At 40.2% G+C, this 25597-nt stretch overlaps 1 protein-coding gene across 5 annotated transcripts in view; it reads left to right on the top strand.

The window, feature by feature from the left end:
• The window catches only part of DNAJC24 (DnaJ heat shock protein family (Hsp40) member C24), a 65543-nt gene that overhangs the window by 8284 nt on the left and 31662 nt on the right, over positions 1-25597 (top strand). For all 5 annotated transcript variants that reach the window (XM_061610557.1, XM_061610559.1, XM_061610555.1 and 2 more), the window contains exon 2: positions 6433-6568. In XM_061610557.1, the coding sequence (XP_061466541.1) occupies positions 6461-6568 (108 nt within the window). In that variant the 5' untranslated portion in view covers positions 6433-6460. The remainder of the gene's footprint in view (positions 1-6432; positions 6569-25597) is intronic.

The raw sequence follows: 25597 nt of genomic DNA, 5'->3' as shown, positions 1-25597 counted from the left end.
ACCAAGGCTTGGTTGCACGCTGTGCTCCTGAGATACTTGGAATGTATTTAGAGCAGGTGTGGGAAAACTCTGGTCCTCCAAATGTTGCTGAACTCTTAACTCCCATCAGCCCCAGCAAGCATGGCCAATGGCCAGGAGCTATTATTCAGCAACATCTGGAGGACATAAGATTCCCCACACCTGACACGCAGTTGCAGGAACAATTTCCTGCCCCTGGTCCCATGTCTCATGCTTGGGCTACATTCCTGAGAGCACTGTGTAAGGGGCAAGACATCAGTCCTTCAGGTCCTGGCACCTACACATGGTTGGTTGCCTACAAAGGACAACTGAAATGCGTGGAGGCTACCAGGATTCTAATGCAATATGAGGACTGCACTTATATTGTTGTTCCTTTTCTTTTTAAGTTTATTCCACATTTATTTATTTATTGCACACCTAGGGCTTTCTAGGTATATGGATCCCTCCCTCCTCAGGTTTTTGGTGGCCCCATTTTGCTGCCATATTAGCCAGCATGTGATCACCACATAATCACCCACTTAGTATTAGAGGGAATTGTGAGACAATTGAATTTTCCTCTTCCCTAGGTCTGTTGGCATCGCCCTGATAATATTATCTTGTATGACTAGAAACTGGAGGTTGGGATATTAACACCTCTGTATTATCACATTATTATTGTTTATTAGATTTATTGGTCACTTGTTACCCGAAGGCCTCCAAGCGACTTACAAAATTATTAAAAGCCAAAATAAATATACCTAAAACAAAATAATAAAACAACCACCACCCCCATACAGCCACAGAAAGCTTTGGAGGTATTATCCCAGCATTAAGTCTGAAGCATAGTCATGAGCTATAGTGATCCTATACTGCTATTAAACAATACCATTAGGTTTTCTGTACTGCTATTGAATAATACTATTAGGTTTTCTGGGAGGAAAGTCCAACCGTATTTTCAAAGCGCTTTGAAGAAGCAATTGCCAACTCTTTCCCCATCCTACAGTGCCTTTTATGAAAAAGCATTTTCCTTAACAGTTCAGAAAACTTGTGTCAGTTGAGGAAATGGCTCCTGCGAGTGTCATGAAGTGCCTCCATTGCTGCAAGAGTCATGGAGATTTGCTCCCCAAGTCTTCCAATTTCTTGGATCATTGTCTCCTTGGCCCTGAATTTCCTCTAGTGTATGGTTACTGAGAAGCTGTCATTATCATGTCAGCACATTACAAAGGCTTTCTCTTTCCCTGTTGTTCATCAATGTAATGAGATGTTAGCCATTCTCTGACACTGATTGTATTTTGTGCTTGTACTGAGGGGAAGCATCAGGATATCCATTTTCTTAAGCACAGTATATTGGAAGGCAGTTCTGTTTGCTTTTCAGTATTTTGTTCTTATTTTAAAATCTGGGAAATAGTTTTATAGAGGCTTATATAAAAAGTTTTTCCAATCTTGCAATCCAAAGCGTACTAATAAGTAAGGCTGCAATCTATTGTGTACTTGCCAAGAAATAAATATCATTGAATTCAGTGGGATTAGTACTTTGTAAGATACTGTACACTATCTTGGGTGCTTCTTTAACAGAAAAGTGTTCAATGGCTAGGATCCAAACAGCTTTTTTTGACACTTCTATAACTAGCCCCTTTGAAACTGTTCCTCAAGTTCAAAGTCTCTTCAGTTTCAAAAGTGTTATTAGAAGATGCTATGCATAGAATCATAGAATTGTACAGTTGGAAAGGGCCTATAAAGCCATCAAATCAACCCCCCTGCTCAATGCAGGAATCCAAATTAACGCATACCAGACAGGTGGCTGTCCAGCTGCCTCTTGAATGCCACCAGGGTTGGAGACCCACCACCTCCCTATTTAATTGGTTCCATTGTTGTGATGCTCTAACAGTAAGGAATTTTTTCCTGATGCTCAGTGGAAATCTGAGCCTGTTATTCCGTATCTTGCAGTCTGGGACGATCAAGAAGGGATCCTAGCCCTCTTCTGTTTGGCAACTTTGCAAGTACTTGAAGAGTGCTGTCATCTCTCTCCTCAGTCTTCTCAAGACTAAATATGCCCAGCTCTTTCAGTCTCTTCTCATAGGGCTTTGTTTTCAGTCCCCTGATCATCCTTGTTGCCCTCCTCTGAACCCGTTCCAGTTTTGGCCTGCATCCTTCTTAATGTGCTGTGTTCAGAACTGTACACAGTGCTCATGATGAGGCCTAACCATTGCTGAATAGAGGGTAATTAGTACTTCACATGATTTGGAAACTATACTGTTAATGCAGCCTAAAATCACATTTGCCTTTTTTGCAGCCACATTGCACTGATATTCAGCTTGTGATCAACTACAATCCCAAGATCCTTCTCGCATGCAGTATTGCTGAGCCAAGTATCCTCCATCTTATAATAGTGCATTGGTTTCTTTTTCCTAGGTATAGAACTGTGCACTTATCCCTGTTAAATTTCATTCTGTTGTTTTTAGCCCAATGCTCCAGCCTATCAAGATCTCTTTGAATGTTGTTTCTGTCTTCCAGGGTATTAGCTATCCCTCCCAATTTTGTATCATCTGCAAATTTGATAAGCATTCTCTGAACCTCCTTATCCAAGTCATTAATAAAAATGTTGAAGAGCACTGACCCAGGACTGAACCCTACAGTACCCACTTGTTACCTCCCCCCAGTTTGAGAAGGAACCTTTGATAATCACTCTTTGAGTACAATTCTGTAGCCAACTGTGGATTCACCTGATGGTTGTTCCAACTGGCCCATACTTAGCTAGCTTGGTAATCAGAATATCATGGGTAGTTTGTCAAAATCTTTCCTGAAATCAAGAAAGTTTATGTTTGTAGCATTCCCACAGTCTACCAGGAAGGTTACCCAATCAAAAATGAGATAAGATTAGTCTGGTGGGATTTGTTCTTGATAAATCCATTTTGACTTCTAGTAATCACTGCATTGTTTTCAAGGCGCTTACAGATGGACCACTTTAAAACCTGCTCCAGAGTTTTCCCAGGGAACAATGTCAGGCTTACGGGTCTGTAGTTCCCGGGTTCTTCTTTTTTGCCCTTTTTGAAAATAGGGACAACTTTAGCCCTCCTCCGTCACCCGGCATTTCACCCATCCTTCACAGTTTCGCAAAGACAGTGGTTCTGAGAGTTCTTCAGCCAGTTCTTTCAATACTCTAGGATTCAGTTCATCGGGCCCTGGAGATTTGAGCTCGATCAAAGTGATTAGATATTCCTTGACCATTTGTCTATCAATCTCAAGCTCCAATCCTGCCCCTTCATGTTTCTTGGGAGGGTCATAGACCCTTTTTTGGGAGAAGACTGAAACAAAGTAGGAACTGAGCACTTCTGCCTTTTCTTTGTCATCTGTTATCATTTTGCCATCCTCATTGAGTAGCTGAACCACCATTTCTTTTCTCTGTCTTTTACTATGGATGTACCTGAAGAAAGCTTTTTTGTTGCTTTTGGCATCTCTCGCTAACCTCAGCTCATTCTCAGCTTTAACCTTCCAGACATCATCCCTGCAATTCTGTGATACCTGTCTATACGCTTCCTTTGTGGTCTGGACTTCTTTCCACTTCCTGTATGTGTCATTTTATGTTTTCAGGTCATCTCTAAGCTTTTTGTGAAGCCGTATTGGCTTCTTCTGCTGTCTTCCCCCTTTTTTCTTTAATGGAATTGTTTGCCATTGTGTCTTTAGAATTTCATTTTTTGAAAACTCCCACCCATCTTGGACTCCTTTTCTCATTAGGGTTGCTTGCCATGGAACCTTGCTTACCATTGTTCTGAGTTTATTAAAATTGGTTTTCCTGAAGTCCAGGGTACACATATGGCTACACTTAGCTTTTGCTTCTTTTGAAATCAAGAACACTTTCCCCATAGTTCCTCTAACTGACATTTCATCCACCAGTCAGCTGTATTGGTTAGAATCAAATCCAGGATAGCTGATCCTCTAGTTGCTACCTCCACTTTCTGTAGGAGAAAGTTATTTCCCACACAAGTCAGGAATTTCTTGGAGGGGTCATGTTTGGAGAATTTATTTCCCAACAGATATTGGGATAATTGAAGTTCCCCATTACTACTACATCATGCCTCCTCAAAACATTGGCAATTTGCTTTTCAAAAATTTCATTTTGTTCTTTTTCTTGATTGGGTGGATGGTAGTAGACTCCAACCACCTTTTTATTCCTTGCCCCATTTGTTTTAAATGCAGATACTCTTGGTAGAGCTACCAAGTTCATTGTCCTGTATTTCTATGCAGGGATATATATTTTTAACATATAGTGTGGCTCTGTCCCTCCTTCTATTCCTTCTGTTCTTCTTGAACAAGTTATATCCTTCAATTGCTGTATTCCACTCATGGGAGTCATCCCACCAAGTTTCAGTTATGCCTATCATATTTACTCTACTGTATGAAGAGTTAAAGTTTGTCATGTTTGTTTCCGATACTCTGCGCATTAGTATACAGACACTGAAGATCATGTGATTTAGGGCCTGGCTTCCTTCCTACATTTTTATGAAGACTGTTACTGGGCTCCATTAGAGCTATTCCCTCCCTTACTGTACACAAGCCTTTGTTAGTCATTACCACCAAATTTACCTCCCCCTTAGGATTCAATTTAAAGCTCTCCTGATGAAGTTCTCCATGCTGTGGCCAAACACATTCTTCCCAGTCTTTGTGAACTGCAGTCCATCTTCCAGGAAGCATAGCCTGTGGTCCCAGGAACCAAATCTCTCACGTCGGCACCACTTTCATAGCCAGTCATTCACCCAGACTATTTTTATTTCCCTTTCTACTCCTAAATACTGGAAGGATGGATGAGAACAATATCTGGGCCCCAAAGTCCTTGAGTTTCCTTCCCAGAGCTTCAAAGTCTGACTTGATTTGTTCATAGCTCCTCTTGGCATATAATTCATTCCCACATAGATGAGAAGGAAGGGGTGTCTGTCAGTGGGCTTTATTAGCGTTGACAACCCTTGTGTCACATCTCTAATCTGTCTTCCATGGCATACCTGGCAAGTCCATGGATCTTCTTTGCGTATTTGGGTTTCAATCCCATGCAGTAGGGAGTCTCCCACTCCTCCTCCTCCTCTTATCTTCTTGTTGTCGTGCGGCGTGGTTTCATTGCCTCTGCTTGACGAAGCTTCAGCCTCTCACTCTCTGTCGCGTGGGGTCTCTTTATTCTTCACCTGCAGGCTGTCCTCCAGTCTCATTCTCAAGTGCCTGAAAGTGGTTCCATAGTTCCACTGGTGAAGGGTGTCTTCTAACTCTTCCACTTCTGTCACCCTTTCCCACAGAGTTTCCTTCACTTTGATGTTGCTCTCCACAAAAGTCTCCTCTTGTTCTTCAATATGTATTTTTTTGCTTTTGTTGTTCCAGCATTCTATCTAAGAAGACTTAGTCTTCTCTTGTACTCTTCAGTGTAGCCACCCGCCATTCCAGGCTTCTCACTTTTTCTTCAACAGCGCCACCAGCTTGCACTTGTTGCTCGTGTACACCATGTTGTTCTCAGGCAAGAAAGCAAATGTTGCACACACCTTGAAGGTCACCACCACTGGAGTGTCCTTCTTGTCCATAGTCTCTACTGCCATTTGTTTGTTTATGCTTGTATTACAATGACCTGTGCTTTTTTCTGGCCTCCTTTAGAGTAAACAGGAGAGTCCCACTGGTATGTGGTGTGCTGTAGAAGAAGAAAAAATAGGGACCTCCCCTTTGATCTCCCCCTTGACCTCCTCTACCAAACTCTTGTTAGCTGGCTCTCTTGTATGTCCTCTGGACCAGCTTACACAGCTTCCTCTGTTCTGCTCATTTAGGAGTGAGGAAACAGAAAAAAGACAAGGCCAAAGCTCCCTCGAATACAAGGAAATACTTGTGCAATTATTTTGGATCATGACCAATATGCTGTAAAATATTATTAAGGAAAAAAAGGGGGGTTACAACAGAGCGGTTTCTGTACTTATTTACAACTTTTTCCAAGTAAAAAAGTCAGAGGTAGTGAACATCAGGTTTTGTGAAATCTGGCATTTATTTTGTATTTTACTTGCTGTTTTTCCCCACCCTCGGCAATTCATTTGGGCTTCTTGTCTTCATTAATATGAAGATTTTAAGCTTTTAATACACTTCTTAACCTGTTTATTATTGTCTAGTCTCACTAATTTCCCTGGAAATTGCTCACAATTTTAGTGAGATTGTGCTTACAAAGTTAGTTAGATTTTGTATTTCCAGGTAAACTTGAAACAATGAGAAACTTTGCTTTCATTATATACTTGCCCCGAGTCCTGATATAAAATGCTTAGAAAAAGGAGTTCTTGTGCTCCTATGGCAAAAACCATAACTTTATTTTTCATGTCAGTGCTGAGTTCAAGGCCTCAATTTTTTGCTGATGTTTATGCATTACCAAAAGTTTTTAAAAATAATGTTCTTCTAACTTTGTTTTTGTCATTAAAACAGGTACTAGAAATAATTTCCTAGTCATGCAATGGCTGTTGAAGATCTACCAAAAAAGGACTGGTATAGCATTCTGGGTGCAGAACCATCAGACAGTTTGACAGAATTGAAAAGGAAATATCAAAAGCTAGTATTATTGGTAAGTATATTTTAAGCCTCTTGGCAGAGAAAATAATTTAAAAACTGACGTTAAATTGATGATTGCATGCAGAGAACCCTATGTAGTAAGTTTTTTAATCTTGTGTGTGCAAGTAACATTAGATAGAATAGGAACTCAGACTTATTTTCCTCCTTAAATAACCTCAACATTTTGTAGTATTTCACAGCATTCTGAAAATGTAAAAGAATCTGGTTGCTGCTTTTTATAATGTGAAATGAAAATGAGACAAAAGAATTCTTTTCAAACTTATAAATAATTCTTTATCTTAATTAAAGAAAATGTCTGACCTTCCCTTCTGAATTGTGGCAGCATGAAATGCATCAATCAGTGTTTGTGACTTTACAATTTGCTACCATGGAAGCAATTATAATGTCACTAGCACTAGACTGGCATCAGTGGATAAATTGAGCATGAGGCACTGACTTAAAAATGGCTTTTTTTCCTCTGTAAAAGTATATTAAGCTGCAATAATGGGATTAAAAGACAAGCATGGGAAGATTTATTTATATATGCTCTGTTTGTAGACTGTCTTTGTTTAAATGTATGTTTCTTTAGTATCTGTCCTATACTGTTTCCGGTATACAGTAATGTAGGCCTAGTAGCATGTAAAGGTATATTGGATGAGACTGAACATATATGCTGCTATGATTTTCCTGCTGATGTGAGGGGAGAAAAGTGGTGTTATGGCGTGTGAGGAGTACTATCATAGTGTGATGGTATCTGTATCCTGTTACATATGTACATCTGAAACTCTCTAGGGTATGCACCCCACGTAAGACTCAATACACCCCAAGAGCATAATGGAACCTTTTGCAGGAGTCTTAAAAACCCATGAGTTGCTCTAAATGTATGTTTCTTTTCCTTAATACCTCAGTAAGAACACACACAGAATGATATGAACAAAAGATTGGTTTATTATAAGGAAAAGGAAAAATACACTATCAAATTTACAGTCTAAAATTACAAGCAGCAACTGAGCTAATACAATCACACAGTAGATCTATGATTTTATAGCAGTGTCCTACACATACCCAAACCCAAAACAGTAAGCACATGGACTCACAGCAGAGAAAAAGAAAGGAAATGGGATAGTTGGAGAATATATCCTGAGAAATTCAGGGCACAAGGTCAGAATAAAGAGTTATATGCCCGGTGAGGGTAAACATTACCCTTCTAGATATCGCCAAGTAGCCAAGCATACAATTATCACCCTTTTCTTGTTCTAGTATCCTGTGCTGCATGTAAGATGATCCTCAGGACGTTCATTGAATCCAGAGTGTGCTGCGTTAATTGTGGCAACAATACCTTCAGTTTAAATGTGTTTTTGGGTTACATGAAACTGAGAGGGAGAATGCGTACATGAAATGAAGTGGGCATCAAATGATTCCTTTGAAATGTAGGTTTTCAGTTCTGTTTTACCAAAAGGATCCAGAGAAGCTTACTGTCTTCAGTGTGATGTGTGATGTAAACTCCTGTTTTGGGGAAAACCTTGCCCTTACCTTTTCAAATCTGGAGAGCGGCATAGATTCTAACAGGATGGCACAGTTGTTCTGTTTGAAGGGATTATCTCCTGGCTGTGCTAGATTTTTACAATTCTTAATTCATCAGTTTGGTCAGAAGGTCTGTTCTGATCCTTCCTGGTACAAACATACTCAAAGTTCTTTGAAGGCTTGAGTTCACTGCACTTGAGCTCCTGTGTCTTATTCCATTAATATGAACCGAAGAATACAGAATCACCCAAAATGTGTTTGTCTCCCTTACATACACTGTCTGATTCTGTCATGTCTGCAGCTACAATTTGACAATGACTCCCTCACTGCTTCTAGGCTGTCATTCCATCTCAGATTAGGAACATAGGAATCTGGTCCATCTAGCTCAGTGTTGTCTACTCTGACTGGCAGGGTTTCAAGCAGAAGTCTCTCCCAGCCCTATGTGGGGATGCTGGGGATTGAACCTGGGGCCTGCATGCAAGGCAGATGCTCTACCAACGAGCTACAGCCCTTCGCCCCTAATTGCCTATGGGTACTAGAAAATATTGTTATTATATAGTCTGTGAACTACATTAGGTTGGTGGTGTCCAAAAGTGATACCAAGACAACTGTCATCCCTCTGAATTCTAATTCTAATTCCAATACTAAAAATGCATGCCAGACATCCTAAATGTCCTGGCTCCCAACCAGAGAAGCAGACTCACTCAGTGACTGGGTTTTAGACAAAGCTTTATTCCAGAAGTCAGCACAGCAATCTAACACCAAGCATTCTAGGCATGATTCATGTTGTAGAACAGGAGCACACTACACATCTCTCAGAAACAGGGTAGGCATATCTCAGGATACAAACTAGTTAGCTGAAGGCAACAGCAGACTGCATATCTCAGGATACAAACTAGGCATGTGGAGGCAACAACAGACTGTTATTGCAATGGCCTTATCTTGTCCAGACATTCTAATAGATAAGAGAGGTGGGCAGGCACATTTTGTGTCCCAGCATTCTATAGTATATTCCAGCTTTTGCTGCAGGGCGAAGGCTTCTTCTAGGAGGAGGGGGCATTTTCTGAAGCTGTCTCTTTTCTAATCTGTCTGATCTTGGCGAAAGCAAAATTTCTGAGTCTGGTATACTGCTTTCACTTTGCTCTCCCTGGGAGACTCCAGGCTTCTCATTAAGTTTTATCTGTTCAATAGCTAGGTCTGGGCTGGGTGCCAGTGGGAATTCCTTTCTTTCTGTCATTGACACGGGGGTGGTATGGGCACCTTGACTCAGGGTTCAGGGAATGCTTATTAGATTTGCAGATGATACAAAGTTGGGAGGGATAGCTAATACCCTGGAAGACAAAAACAAAATTCAAAGCAATCTCGATAGGTTGGAGCATTGGGCTGAAAACAACAGAACAAAATTTAGCGTAGATAAGTGCAAAGTTCTACCCCTAAGAAAAAGAAACCAGCTGCACAGTTATAAGATGGGGGATATTTGGCTCAGCAATAGTACATGTGAGAAAGATCTTGGTATTATTGTTGATTATAAGCTGAATATGAGCAAACAGGGTGATGTGGCTGCAAAAAAGGCAAATGTGATTTTAGGCTGCATTAACTGAAGTATAGTTTCCAAATCGTGTGAAGTACTGTCCCCCTCTATTCAGTACTGGTTAGGTCTCATTTTGAGTACTGCATCCAATTCTCAAAACCACACTTTAAGAAGGATGTAAACCAACTAGAACAGGTTCACAGGAGGGCAACAAGGATGATCAGGGAAATGGAAACAAAGCGCTATGAGGAGAAACTGAAAGAACTGGGCATGTTTAGCCTGGAGAAAACTGATGGGAGATATGATAGCACTCTTCAAGTACTTGAAAAGCTGTCACACAGAGGAAGGCCAAGATCTCTTCTCAATCATCCCAAAGTACGGGGCACAGAATAGTGGGCTCAAGTTACAGGAAGCCAGATTTTGGCTGAAAAACTTCCTAACTGTTGTACATTGTCTAACAATGAAACCAATTACCTGGGGTGGTGGGGGGCTTTCCAACACTGGAAGGATTCAAGAGGCAGCTGGACAGCCACCTGTTTTTGTTGTTATGTGCCTTCAAGTTGATTACGACTTATGGTGACTCTAAGAATCAGTGACCTCCAAAAGCATCTGTCATGAACCACCCTTTTCAGATCTTGTAAGTTCAGGTCTGTGGCTTCCTTTATGGAATCAATCCATCTCTTGTTTGGCCTTCCTCTTTTTCTACTCCCTTCTGTTTTTCCCAGCATTATTGTCTTTCCTAGTGAATTCTGTGAATTCTGAATATCTATTTTTAACATATAGCGTGACTCCACCTCCTTTTTTATTCCTTCTGTTCTTTTTGAACAAGTTATATCTTTCAATTGCTGTATTCCAGTCATGGGAGTCATCCCACCAAGTTTTAGTTATACCTGTCATGTTGTAATTACCCTCCTGTATGAAGAGTTCAAGCTCGTCCTGCTTGTTTCCCATGCTTTGCGCATTAGTATACAGACATCGAAGACCATGTGATTTATGGCTTGGCTTCCTTACTACATTTTTCTGAGGAGTGTTACTGGGCCCTATTAGAGCCGATCTCTCTGTTCCCATTACTGTGCACAAGCCTTCATTAGTTGTTACCACCAAGTTTACGTCTCCCTCCCCCTTAGAGTTCAGTTTAAAGCCCTCCTGATGAACTTCTCCATGCTGTGGCCAAACACATTCTTCCCAGTCCTTGTGAGATGCAACCCATCACTCGCCAGCAATCTATCTTCCAGGAAGCATAGCCCATGGTCCCAGAATCCAGATCTCTCATGTCAGCACTATCTCTGTAGCCATTCATTCACACGGAGTATTTTTCTTTCCCTTTCTGCTCCTCTTCTAAGTACTGGAAGGATGGATGAAAAAACTATCTGGGCCGCAAAGTCCTTGAGTTTCCTTCCCAGAGCTTCAAAGTCTGATGTGATTTCTTCGTAGTTCTGTTTGGCAGTATCATTTGTTCCCACATGGATGAGGAGAAAGGAATACCTGTTGGTGGGCTTGATGAGTGATGGCAACCCTTCCGTCACATCTCTAATCCGTCCTCCTGGTAGACGGTATACCTGGTGAGCCCACAGATCTTCTCGGCATACTTGGGTTTCGATCCCACACAGTAGGGAGTCTCCCACTACTAGTACTCTTCTCTTGTTGTGGGGTGTAGTATCATTACCCCTGCTTGATTGAGCTTCAGCCTCTTGCTCATTGTCGCACGGGGTCTCCTGTAATTCTTCCACCACAGGCTGGCCTCCAGTCTCATCCTTGAGTAGTTGAAACCGGTTCCATAGTTCCCCTGGTGAAGGGTGTCTTCTAGCTTTTTTCTTCCTAACTGTCACCTTTTCCCACGGAGTTTCCTCCGCTTTGTTGTTCCTCTCCAAAGCAGTCTCCTCTTCTGCTACTACATGCTGCTGTTCTTCCACCTCCACTTCTCTTTGCTGCTCTTGTTCCAGCATTCTGTCTAAGAACTCTTCTTCTTCTCTTATAGTCCTCAGTGTGGCCACCCACTGTTCCAGGCCCCTCACTTTTTCTTCCAACAGTGCCATGAGCTTCCACTTGTTGCACGTGTACGCCATGTTGTTCTCAGGCAAGAAAACAAACATGGCACACCCCTTTGAGGACTGTATGATATGTTCTGTGTATAGATTAAATATAATAGGGTGATAAAATATACCCGTCTCACACCCTTTCCGATTGGGAACCAGTTGGTTTCTCCATATTCTGTCCTTTCAGTAGCCTCTTGTCCAGAGTGTAGGTTGCGCATCAGGACAATCAGATGCTGTGGCATTCCCATTTCTTTTAAAGCATTCCATAGTTTTTCATGATCTACACAATGAAAGCTTTGCTGTAATCTATAAAGCACAGGGTGATTTCTTCTGAAATTCCTTGGTCCGTTCCATTATCCAATGTATGTTCGCGATATGATCTCTGGTGCCCTCTTCCCTTTCTAAATCTAGCTTGGACGGCTGGCACTTCTCACTCCATATATGGTAAGAGCCTTTGTTGTAGAATCTTGAGCATTACTTTGTTTCGCAAGGGATATTAAGGCAATAGTTTGATAATTAGTGCATTCCTTGGGATCCCATCTTTGGAATTGCGATGTGTATTGAACGCTTCCAATCTGTGGGCCATTGTTTAGTTTTCCATATTTGTTGACAAAGTTTTGTCTAAATTTGGACAGATTCAGTCTCAGTAACTTGTAGCAACTCTACTAATATGCCATCTATTCCTGGAGATTTGTTTCTTCTAAGTATTTGAAGAGTAGCTTTCACTTCACATTCTCAGATTTCTGGTTCTTCATCAGAAGGTTCTTCCATGAATGAATCTGTCATCTTTGCATCTCTTTTATAGAGTTCTTCAGTGTATTGCTTCCATTTTCCTTTTATTTCATCTCAGTCAGTCAGTGTATTCCTCTGTTGATTATTCAACATCCCTACTCTTGGTTTAAATTTCCCTTTAATTTCTCTAATCTTTTGAAATAGGGATCTTGTTCTACCTTTTTTGTTGTCTTCTTTTTCTATACAGCAACTATTGTAATAGTTCTCTTTGTCCTGATGTACTAGCAGAGATGTAGAATTTCTGGAAATTTTGAAGCCATGGGGGAAAATGTTTTTTTCTGTTTTTTCAGAAAAAAACAATTTTTTGGAAAATTTGAAAAATGCAATATTAGCACTTTTTACAGATTGAAAGTCACTTTTTTACTTCAGGAACATCAAATGTAATTTTGTACAACTTGGTTTGGCATAAAATTATCACATTTGGTATATTAAAAGAACATTTTATTGAAACAGTTATTACAAATTGAATTTACTTTTTAAATTTTTACCTTTTTTGGTAACAAATTGATCTACAAGATCCTGAACTGTTAAGGAATCTCTTTTGTTTTGCCAGTTTATGAGGAGCAGGCAAAAAACAATAAAAAAAAACAGAAGAAGCTATCAACAGTAATTACAAAGAAAATTATTTATGTCTCTACTAGTCCTCCACAGTGTCAAGCAGACATAAAGCATCCCTTCCCATAAAAAGAACTGAGAAAAAGGGGGCACCAAGATTCAATGAAACATTTTATCCATCATGCTAAAATAAAACATTCCATAATCCATTTTTTTGTCATTTTTTCAATTTTTCCAAATTTTTAGACAAAACAAAACAAAAAATGCTTCAAAAGAATGGTTTTTTTCTGGGGTTTTTCTGGGCCTTCACATCTCTTCGTACTAGTCGCTATATTGTTGCATTTAGGGTTCTAACTGTGTTTCTGTCTCCTTTTGCTTTTGCTTTCCTTCTCTCTTTAACCTGTCTGGTATGCTTAAATTTGGATTCCTGGACTGAGCAGGGGGTTGGACTCAATGGTCCCTTCCAACTCTACTAGTTTCTAATTCTGTGATCAGACTCAGAGCTGCCAGAGATTTCTGGAAACATTTCTTCTGTGCTTTCCCCAATCCTCTCTGTGACATCTGTCATCCACTCTTCATCTTCCTAATCTTGGTTGGGAAGATCCTTCTTGGGACCCATCTCACTAGATGATTAGCTTTGCCCATGTGGATTTGCAGAAAGTTTGTACATGTGTATATATATGTATGTGGCAAATTAGATTTGTAATGCCTGAGAATGCTTTTTGCCAAAACAAACTATTGAGATGGTAACTATTCAATGCCATCTTGTTAAGGACTCTCTCCTGAAGGTATGGGTGTATGATTTGGGGTGGCTCACAGCTTAACGATTTAATATAATTTTAGAACACCAGACTTTACCACACTTACTATTTCATAGCCATCAAGAGCCATATTTAGGCATTCTCCCCACATGATGAGGCAGAAAGCAGGAATGTGATAGCTAGTGCTGGACCCTCTGTCATTGCTGCTGCCACTGCCACCTTCCATGTCTTGGTGAATAAACGTCTGCAGTGGGAAGCTTGCTGTGCGCATGAAGACTCCCACTGTGATTGTATGACCAGGGTTCTAAATCTGCCCCGGGCTCCTACTGGGAGGAAGGGTGGGATATAAATCTAATAATAAAATCCTGTGAGGAGCCTCCACATGAACAACAGGCTCCTCGCTACAGATATTTGTCCTGGAGGGTGATGAGGCTGCGCCGGAGGGGACAGGACTGCTTAGCACATTCTCACTCTCCTCTAGCACAATTCTAATTGTGTGAGGAGAAAAACGCCTGTGTAGGGCTAATGTTAACAAGAAGCTTCAGTTAGTCTGTTTGCCACACTTGCCAGGTTGAATGTGGTGCTACCCACTGGCCAACATGATGAGTGGCCAACTTTCCTTATTTATAAAAATATGTGTGTGCTGATATTTCATTAAAAATATCAAGGTGGTTTACAACATGTTAAAGAGTACAACCATAGAATGAAAACATTAAAAATGCAATAAAAACAAAGGTCAACTGTTGCAAAAAAAGCATCTTCTTAACTGCCTACATAAGCCTGGCAGAATAGAAAGGTTTTCAGCAGGTGCTTAAAACTTAAGACAGAAGGTGCCTGCTCAATCTCTGTTGGCAGAGCATTCCGGAGAACTGGGCTGATGTCACTGAAGGCTCAATTTCGTGTTGATGTTAAATAAGCCTTGCCAACTCCGGGGACGACCAGATCTGCTCCTGCAGATGATCTTAGTGACTGAGCTGGGATATTAGGGTTCAGGCGGTCCCCAAGTTACCCTGGACCTAAGTTGTTCAGTGCTTTGTAAATTAATACAAGGACTTTGAACCTGGCTCAGTAGTGGATGGGCAGCCAGTGCAGATGTTTTAGAAGTGGTGTCACATTTTGTTGGCCATGTGCTCCCATCACCAATCTGGCCACCTCATTTTGCACCAGCTGGAGCTTCCAAACCAGGGCCAAGCCCCACATTGAGCACATTGCATTAATCCAGCCTGAAGGTTACCAACTCATGGACTACAGAGGTCAGGCTATCCCTGTCCAGGAACGGTCATAGCTGATGAACCAGACAAAGCTGGTGAAAGGCACTTCTAGCCATAGAAGATACTTGGGCCTCTAGTGACAAAGATATGTATCAACTAAATATTAATATTTTCTGATCATGCCAGAATTCTGCTTGCGACTATTGAATGCTTCCATATCGATCTAGGTACCCAGTGCTGAGGTGAAATAGTAATTTGCCTCTCTTCTACAAGAAAAAGGAGAATTGCATGCTAGAGGTCATTAGAAGAGGAACTGAAAATAAAACTGCCAGTATCAGAGCCATTGTACAAATTTATGGTGCAACCATACTTGGAACATTGTTTGTAGTTCCGGTCCCCTCCCCTCAGAAAAGTTATTGTGGAGCTGGAAATGATCAAGGGGATAGAGCAGTTCTCTATGAGGAAAGGTTATATCTGGGGCTTTTTAGTTTAGAGAAAATGTGAGTAAGAGGCAACATAAAAGTGTACAAAATAATGCATGGTGTGGAGAAAGTAGATAAGAGAGAGGGAGAAAAAAATCTCTAACACTTGAACTCAAAGCTAAATGTTCAGGATAGACAAGAGAAAGTGTTTTTTCACACAACATATAGCTAAATTATGGAATTCGCTCCCACAAGAGGCAGTGATGGCCACCAACTTGGAAAGCTTAAAAGAGAATTCGACATATTCATGAAGGCTTTCAGTGGTTACTAGTCATGGTGACTAGGTTCTACCTCCACTCTTGGTGGCAGTACACCTCTGAATATCAGTTGCTGGAGGGCCCTTCCAGCTCCACTGTTCCAAAATAATAATAAGAACAATTAAAAAGCAAAGAGTTTTTGAAAAAGTAAATCACACAAGTAATAGTCAAAAGAGGTCAGCAGCAGCAACAAACATTTCTAAGCACTGAGCCATCACTCAAAGCCTTCTGAAAGAGCCAAGTCTTCACTAAGCAACAGAAAATGAGCATTGGTGGGTACAGACAAGTTTCCCTCTTGGAAGTGGTGGTATTTTATTTAGGGTAGTTCTGATTTCTACAAAACAAAATATTGTAACATTGTAGCAACTGTATAGCCTTTGAGAAAGCTTCATGAATTTTTAGATATCATTGTATGAAAATGATACTCGGGTCAAAATTGACTTTCCAAGTTGCGGCATATTTCACATCTATTGGATTGGTTCTAGAGTTAGCCTTCCAAGAAGGGCTCTGGTGGTGGGGTGTGGGGAATCTCAGGTGCTTGCAGTGGAAGGAAAAATCTGCAAAAATTCTCCCTTCTCCCTTGGTCCTGCAATGGGAGCATCCTGTGAGCAGGGTTCCATTTCTGGGAAATCCCAATGCAATGCACTGTGCTAAGATTGCCCTTTGCTGGGAACAAACCTATAGAACATTGTGTAAATGTCTATTATTGAAAATCACTTGTCTTGTTCCTATTTATGTTGATATTATAGGATACCTTTCATATGGAAGCAAAGTATTGTGCAATAACATCTTGTCTGCTGTTGCCACATGTGCCTTACTCTCAAAGAAAATCCTGTGATTTCACAAAAAATGTAGAGAGACCATATTAATATGGAGAAGAGAATAAAAATTACACTTAATATGGAGGCAGATATTGGCACAGTTGTATAAATATGTTTGTTGTGTACATTTTTGAAAGATGTTCTCTTAAAAACTCCAAAGGATATTGACAGAATATATTTTATTTCTTCAAGTTTCATAGTCCTCTTTCTCACTTTAACCAGTGCTATCCGTATTTTTGTACGTAAACTAATGGTCCTCCTTTTTTAAAACCCTCACTGGTTTCTTTAGATTTATTCTAACTTCCTGTTAGAGTAAGCTGCGAGTTTTGAAGCTGTGGTTGGTTCACGCAATCTATCTCAAAAAACCTCTTAAGAAAATGTATTACAAATTAATATCTTGACCAATATTAGCTGGTTTAAGAACAAAAACCAAGAGGGAGGGTCACAGATTTTATATAATCTTAACTCTCTTTCTGTGACTATGTAACCCATAGATTTTAGGGCTTAAAGTTGTATGTGCACTCAAGGTTGGTTTTTCTGTCTGACAGCCAAACTCCACAAATAAATCTGTTTTAGCAAAAAAGAAAAACGAATGTACAGGTATATGCATGTGAACATTTTTACTGGCCTTTTACTTGAGTGTAGCTATACACCAGGATGAAAAGGTATTTCTATGTGCTAAACTACACTTGAAATTATACTAGCATTTGTTGACCCTTTTGTTACTTGGAACCCCCCATCTCATTCCAAACAAGTGGCTTTTAAAATTTTAATTGTCGTAATGGCCAGTTCTGAAATAACAAAGTCAGAGTACTTGAGCTTTCCTAAAACCAGGGTCTGTCTGACAGCAGGATTGTTGTTCAAGTTGATAGCCCGTCTGTTTGAAAGTAATAGACAGGGAAAACTTAGGGGTGGTACAGTCACATGTACATGCATTTTAACACAGCTGGTAGATCTAAAATTAAGCCTGCCAGCTTTGATGGTGGTTAGTGGCAGTTGTGATTGGGTTAAATCATGTGATAGAATTTATTTTCTTAAACTTATGGTACAGGTTATAAAATACGTTTTTAAAATACAGAACAAATTCTCTTGAGTGTATTCTAAAAATAAATGATAGCTATCAGTTTTAGAGGGTAATAGCTGAAACACGATTTCCTCTGCAAAGCCTGAATACATCTGAATGACCGAGGATGGAATATAAAGTTCATTTAAAATAAAATGCCTGTTGTCTTTCTCTTTCTACATTGCCTTCTATATATGCCCAAGGCTGCAGTCCTATACACTTAACTGTGAGTAAGCCTTGTTGAATTCAATGGGACTTACTTCTGAGTAAACCTGCATAGGATTGCACTGTTGGATTTTAATGACTGAGACATATCAAGATCTGCTATCTGATGATTTTCCCCAGTCTTCCCCTGTGATTCTGTATGCAGTGTGATTTAAAAAAAAAATGTTGGAGTGTCTATGGCTCAGTCTGTGGATATTTAAAAGGAACTGAAGTATAATAATGTGCTAAAGAAACTGGCATGGCTATATTTTACAGCGAATCTTTTATTTAATGGAATGGGTATACCACTAAATCATAAACACCTCTAAGTGGTTTACAAAAATGTGATACAATTCTAAAATACCTAATATAGAATATCTTTAGACTTCTTTCCTAGCCCCTTTTGCAGGCTATGGGGAATTCCTGTGACTGGCTGGTCAGAGCCAGCTGTCAGTTAGAACCGACCTGGGTGAAGAGCCCTTAAAAATTAAATGTCGCCAACATTCCGTTGTCCCTGATCCATCTAACCATTCACAATGGTGTGCTACTCATGAGGAGAGCAGAAGCCTCTTTTTAAGTAGCTGCATTAGGATAGATAGACTTGAAATGTTTATTTTGATGTAAACATCAGCCTGCCTTTCCCCCTTTGTCTCCCTTATACATACTTCAGGAAGAAGTGCGGGATATAAATGCAATCCATCAATAATCATCTTAAAATTGGCTGCTGGGGTCTGATATGCATCTCTGACTGCTCACAAGACATTGTGTCTCCTCACAGTGTGTAGTTCTCTTCGTTCCCATTCTGTGCATTCATGTCTAGGAAGAATTGCAGAGAAGCAAGATACTCTGCTCCCTAGGAGGGACACTCATGGGCTACATGCTCCTTCATAGCCATTCCTAATATTAAACACTTGTAGCTGTGAGAATTGTCCTCTCCTCAAAGTTAGAGTTTTGGTGACAGCATAGATGGGTGGGAGCTCTTGGATTCTCTCTTACACACCCTACTTAGTCACTGACCAGCCAGTGATCTAGACTTTTCCATAAGAACATAAGAATAGCCCTGAGGGATCAGTCCATGGTAGAAATAGTCCAGCACCCTGTTTTCCACAGTGGCCACCCAGATACCTATGGGGAGCCCCCAATCAAGGCATGAGGACAATAATCCTCTTCTGCTGTTCCCTAGCAGTTGATGCTCAGGGACATGGTACCTCTAATCCTGGATGATAGTATGTAGCCAATATGAATGACTAGTAACCATTGATAAACATATCTTCCATTCATTTGTCTAATTGTCTTGTTAAGCCAACTAAGTTGGTGGTTATCGCCACATCTTGATGAAGCAAATTCCATACTTTATGCACTGTGTGTCCTGAATCTCCCACCATTTAGCTTCATTGGATGGCCCTGGGTTCTTAAACTATGAAAGAGAGAAACCACCTCTCTATTCTTCTGCATTCCATGGATAATTTTATAATTAATCATGTCTACGCTTATCTTTTTTCTAAATGAAATACCCCAGATGTTTTAGCTTTTCCTCATCAGGAAGCTTCTCCAGCCCTCTGATTATTTTGATTGCCCTTTTCCAGTTCTATGATATTTATTTTTATAGTTATTGTTATTAAATTAAATGTATATCCCACCCTTCCTCCCAGAAGCAGCTTAGGGCAGTAAACAAAATAAAAGCACTCTAAAATGTCTTAAAAACAAAAGACTTTAAAACATATTAAAACAAGACATCTTTAAAACATCTTTTAAAAAACAGTTTCAAAAACATCTTAAAAAGCAATTCCAATGCAGACTGGAATAAGATCTGTACTTACAAGGCTTGTTGAAAGAGGAAGGTCTTCAGTAGGCGCTGAAAAGATAACAGAGATGGCACTTAACTAATAATTAAGGGGACGGAATTCGAAAGAGTGGGTGCTACAACACAAAACATATTTGGCATATTTATTTTTGATCCCTTTCCTAATGATCCTTAATATGGAATTCACCTTTTTTCACAAGTGGTACACACTGGCTCAGTATTTTCCTATTGCTATTCTCTACAACCCTAAGGTCATTTTCCTGGTCATTCACCACAACCTCAGCTTCCATCAGTGTATGGGTCAGTGGTGGGAAACTTCCAGTCTATGGGCCTAATTAGACATACCAGACCTCCTTACAAAAAGTATGTAAATGATCAAACCCTCCCTCCATTCTCCTTCCTCCTATCCCATTCCTCTTGCCCCTTCCTCCCCCTCCTTTCCCCCTCCCTACCCATACCTATCCCAATCCCCTCCTTCCTCCCTCTCCCCTCCTCCCCTTCATCCTCCCCATGGTCAGTTTTACCTATCTTAAGCATGATTGCACGGGAGTAAACACCATTGAACTCTATAAGCATGCAAATGATCAAACCTGCCCTCCCCTCCCCCTTCCTTTGTCCCCCCCAATCTTCCCCTTGCCCCTCCCCCTCCTCCTCCCCCATGGTCAGTTTTACCAATCCTAACCATGATTGCATAGGAGTAAATACCATTGAACTCAATAAGCATGCAAATGATCAGACCTGCCTTTCCCCTCCTTCCCCTCTCCTCTCCCTTACTCCTCACCTCCCCTCTTCCTTCTTCCTCCTCCCCTGCCCACTCTAGCCCTCCCTCCCCCCGGTCAGTTTTACTTATCGTAAGCATGACTACACAGGAGTAAATCCCACTGAACTCAATGAACATGCAAATGATCAAACCTCCCCTCCCCCTCCTCTTCTCTGCCCTTCCTCCCCTCCCCCCTCCTCCCCTTCCCCTCCCCTGTGGTCAGTTTCACCTATCCTAAGCATGATTGCAGAGGAGTAAATCCCACTGAGCTCAATAAGGAGCAAATGATGAATCCATTCTCAGCAAACTTGCACAGGATCCCATTTCTTACCTCCCGGATTAAAAAGCAGAGAAATTCACTAATAGGCAAAAAACCTTGTGGTTTAAGAATGTACCTATAGCCCACAGCTATTTCTATCAAACTTTAAAAAGCAGGGAAATTGGGCAGCTATAATGAATGCACCAGTGGAACAGGAGACCAGACCTCTCTGAGATATTGCACTGCCCTACAAATTTGTCAAAATTCAAACACCATTTGGGTTGGTCTTTCACAGTCCAATCCACTTGCTGTGTAGCTTAGAAGAATTTGGTAACATGTGCCTCTGAGCATATGGTGAGTGGTGGCAACTCGTGCAATCAGCCCAATTAATAGAAAGAAGACATGTGTTGTGCTGATCTTGTTTTAGCAGGGACGACGCAACATTATTAAGACAGTTGATATGGTTCCGATGGTCACTTTAAATAGGTCTGATTTCCTGTGAAAGTTTCCTATAGGAAACTTCACTAAAATTGCAAAGTAAATCAGACCTATTTAAAGTGACCATCTGAACTATGTCAACTGTCTTAATAATATTGCTTCCTCCCTGCTAAAACAGGATCAGCACAGCACTTTGTTTTGATCATAATGTGGAATTGTTTTAATGCTGCATTATATTTATTATTTTGTTGTTGCTAACCTGTTTTCTTATTGTGTGAACCACGTGAGAACGTTTTATTATATGGAGGCATATATGTATGCTAATTTATTTCTAAACCAGCCTTCATCATATGAAGGTTGGATACAATCACTAAAACTTAATCAAGTCAAAATGATCACAAATGACTCTACTTAACAACAAGAACAGGTAAAAGACACAATTAAAGCCCAAAGACTTAAAAGAAAAAAAAAATAAAGCACATTGCAGGTTAATAATTTCTAGATAATACATAAACTAAAACTAGTATTCTACAAATACCTGAGTAAATAAATATGTTTTCATTTGGTGCTAAAAAGGTACTCTTCTGTTGGCACCAAGGGTACCTCTGAAGGAGGGGCATACCACAACTGGGGTACTAATGCCAAGAATGCCAGATATTTGTCATCCCTCAGTGATGGAACAACTAGAAGGGCCTCCTTGGAATATCTGAAGGCATAGGTAGGCTGATGTGCAGAGAGGGGCTCCTTCCAGTGTTTATGTGCAAAGCCATTTAGGCCTTTATAAGCCATCACTGCCATCTTGAATCTGGTCTGGAAAAATGTAGGAAGCCAGTGTTATCTTTCAGAATCAGTGTCACATGATTCTTGGTAGGTGGTCTGAATAATACTCTGGCAGCCACATTCTGCACAAATTGAAGCTTCAGGGCAGTCCCCTGTAGAGCACATTGCAGTAATTTAGGTAGGAGGTTACTAGTATTTAGATTACCATGACAAGACTGCCCAGAAACAGCTGTAGCTGGCAAATCAGCCAGTTGTCTTGTTCTGCTCTTGCAGAGACTGGAACAAGCTAGGTCAATTGTCACAGTACCAAGGATAGCTCCTAGTAGGTAGGGGGTTGCTGCACTAAGAGTCTGGAAGCAAAATGAACCTTTGGGGACTCTTCCTCTACTCCAGGGGTGTGTAATCTCTGGCCCGTGGGCCAAACATAACCTGTCAGGCCTCCCCATTTGGCCTACTGGGACCATCCGTCCTACATCTGACATCATGCATGATGTTAGGTGTGGGGTGGATTCAAGAAACAAATGGAACCTTAACATGGGCTACCGATTCTTCCTCTGCTGGAGCAAGGCACACTCCTATCTCCCATCAGCTGTTACTATTCCATTCAATAGTAACTGATTATCCCAGTGTTGCTCTTTGAAGCCACCTTGTGTGACATAGGAGGCGGAAAGGTGTCGTGTGATGACTTCTGACATCAGTGGTGAAAAGGAGGATTGCAAAACTCTTTCCTGTGCTCCCTCTTGCAACCTGTGATGGAATTTTGACAGGTGGGTTGCTCCACTCGCTTGTCAAGGTTGGCCCCTGGAACCAAAGAGGTTCCTGACCACTGCCCTAGTACTTTCTCCTAGGTTCTAATCCTTTTTGGAGAACTAAAGTCTCTTAAATGGCCAACCCTCTCATCTAAAAATTTGCATTTGCATTCCATGGTCTCCTACCCGGTGTACTTGCTGTATTGGCTGGATACCCCTCAGGCCCAGAGGAAGGCACCCATGCGGATTCTGGCTCCAGATCTATGGCCCTTGATGCTGTAGGAGCTGGTTCAGTAAGCTCCTGCCTGCTTATACAGTGGTCCCCGGTCACTGGCATCTCAAAGTGAGATGCACTCTATCACCTTAACTGGTAGCAAGGGAGTTTCTGACTTGGTGTTTGTGCTGGCCTCTGAGGTCATGATACTGAAGCTGATGAAAAAGACATTCCACACCACTGAAGCCATCTGTTCTCCAGTGACAGCATTGGATATAGGAATACCCCCCATACAGCTACATACTTGCTCGATTGATTGATTGATTGGAATGCAACCTTCTTCAGGACATGCCCAATTTCCAGAATTGAGAACTTCCAAACACAGAGTTTTTCCCACTGAAAATAGCCCCTCAAAACTGTTGTTTGCCTTGCTCCTCAAAACTGCTGTTTGCCCCAGTTTTTTTTAAATTATGTGGCCTTAAAAAATTGAGTCAAATACTCTGTGAAACTGCTCTTTTCAGCAAGAAGGGGGTTAACTCCCTTCCCAGCAATGTGGTCCCAGTTTGGATCTGGACCCCATGCCCCATGAATGATATCTTTAACAAAAGAAAGAGTAGTGGCCAGTCTGAAGCACTGGCTTTAAAATGTGTTTAAAGTCATGTTTAGTTTGGCTCTTAGTTTTAGGTATTCATAGGCCACATTCACACATTTATTCCACTATTATTCCACTTTAAACAGTCATGGTTTTCCCCAGAGAATCCTGGGAAGTGTAGTTTGTGATGGGTGCTGAGAGTTGCTAGGAGACCCCTATTCTCCTCACACAGCTACAATTCCCTGAGTAGTTTAACAGTCAGTCCTTTTTCCCAGAGAACTCTGGGAATTGCCGGCCTGTAAGGGGACTATGGCTTTCCTAACAACTCTCAGTATCCTTCACAAACTACACTTCCCAGAATTCTTTGGGGGAAATCATGACTGTTTAAAATGGAATAATAGTGGAATAAATGTACAGTGTGAATGTGGTCATAGAGAGAACAAACTTAATGGAGGTTTTGTTTGTGAATTGTTATTGTCATGTGGTGTTAATCCACAGTGGATTCTTACCTCCTTTTCAAAATAATCTGTTTGCTTTTTTCATTTCTTGCATAGCTCTTTCCAGAAAGTGGAAAGCATACAAAACTTTCTCTCTCTCTCTCTCTTTCTTATCAGATAAAGTTGATACTAGTATATTGTGTTCTGAAAGTCACAATACCCTTGTATGGGTTGTATCCACTTAAGTTATACTTGAAGTAGACTCATTAAAATCAATGGACTTTGTGGGTTTGTGTGTGTATCATAACTTATTTAAACTGATAGATTTGTTAACAGTTCACAAGATTTTCCATTGTGCTTTATTTAAGTATTTTAATAATATTTTGGGAGAGGAAATATTGAATATCCCAAGGCTTATTCACATTTAATTCAAGATTTCTGCCTGTGTTTCTCTGGCAATTTTTCTTTGACTATTCTGACAGAGAGTTTGGTAACCTATATCTATAAGTTTAAAAGGTTGAACGTCTTTCTGTGACTTTAAATGATCTCCAGGGTGATCTGGATGTGAATGTGGAAGATTTGGAAGTGTATGCATATTTACATGTTCATAACCCACCTGAGGCCGTGATCATAACTTGGTCTGTTGACGATGTGAACTCAGTGAGATGAAATTGCAACACTTGAATCCATAAAAAGGATAAAAGTTTTTGCAATCTTAGAGCATGGTTAGAAAAATTTGGCAATTTAGTTGGATTTTTAACATTTTTATAAGCACTTCTTCATATGTTGTTAGTTTGTTACTCGATATAAAACCGATCTGTAAAAATAAACAAATGTGCCACTATTTAACTTTCACTCATGAAGGGAGTTTTCATTGTATGCACGTGTTTGTTAATTTTCTGCACTTTTTTTTTGTTGCTGCAAATTAAAATGCTTTGCTTTTGTTGATCTTCAGAGTTTGTGGTTCCTTCTTCCTAGCTTGTATGTCTGAAAGAATATATGTTTATGCTTGTCTAAGGGAAACATCTGGGTGGGAAAAATTATAAATCTGAAAGCATTAATTACAACTATAATAACCAAATCAGATAAATAGTTCCATTGATAATGTTTTATAAATAGTGTGGAGAAAACTCAATGCCCTTGAAAGTATTATTCGAGTATGCATTAGGTGGCAGTAGTGTGTTGTATTTGGTGCAAGCATTTTGACCATGATTTTTTCCACCTTTATGTCCTAATGCACTGTAAAAATGGATGAAACATATTTCTTCAGTCTTTATAATGTTTTAATTGTTTATCATATATACCATATATCTTTAAATGATGTGACTGTGAAATTCATAAAATGCTTTGTGACATAGTAAATAACTTTTAAATAATAATATATAGTACATAGTGTCATACTTGTAGTTTGAATGTATATAAGGGCGACTTACGATAGTTCTGTTTTAAACATACATTAAAGAAATGCCCTGAAAAATGTGTAGATATTATTCTCTCCCCTGGGTCCAAATGCAAAATTTCCACATATATGTGTAAACTCTTTTTATTAAACAACTGGATAAGGTGATGGTGTCCTGCTAATTAGAAGTGTGTCACACTTAGGGTTAATTTCCTTTACAATTAGTCAAAGCTAACTAATATTACATGCAGTCTTTGCTTCCCCCCCTTTCCTCTTTACTTCTTTTCCTTTCTCCTTTAGACTATTTTCAGATATCTAATCAAGTGTCTTGACACTTTTTTATTCTTTTCAATATAACCATGCTCCTAATATT

Source organism: Rhineura floridana, chromosome 2 (assembly GCF_030035675.1).
Source record: "Rhineura floridana isolate rRhiFlo1 chromosome 2, rRhiFlo1.hap2, whole genome shotgun sequence".
NCBI classification, from domain to species: Eukaryota; Metazoa; Chordata; class Lepidosauria; order Squamata; family Rhineuridae; genus Rhineura; species Rhineura floridana.
The sequence above is the reverse complement of the archived record's forward strand: the minus strand, read 5'-3'. Positions and strand labels throughout refer to the sequence as shown.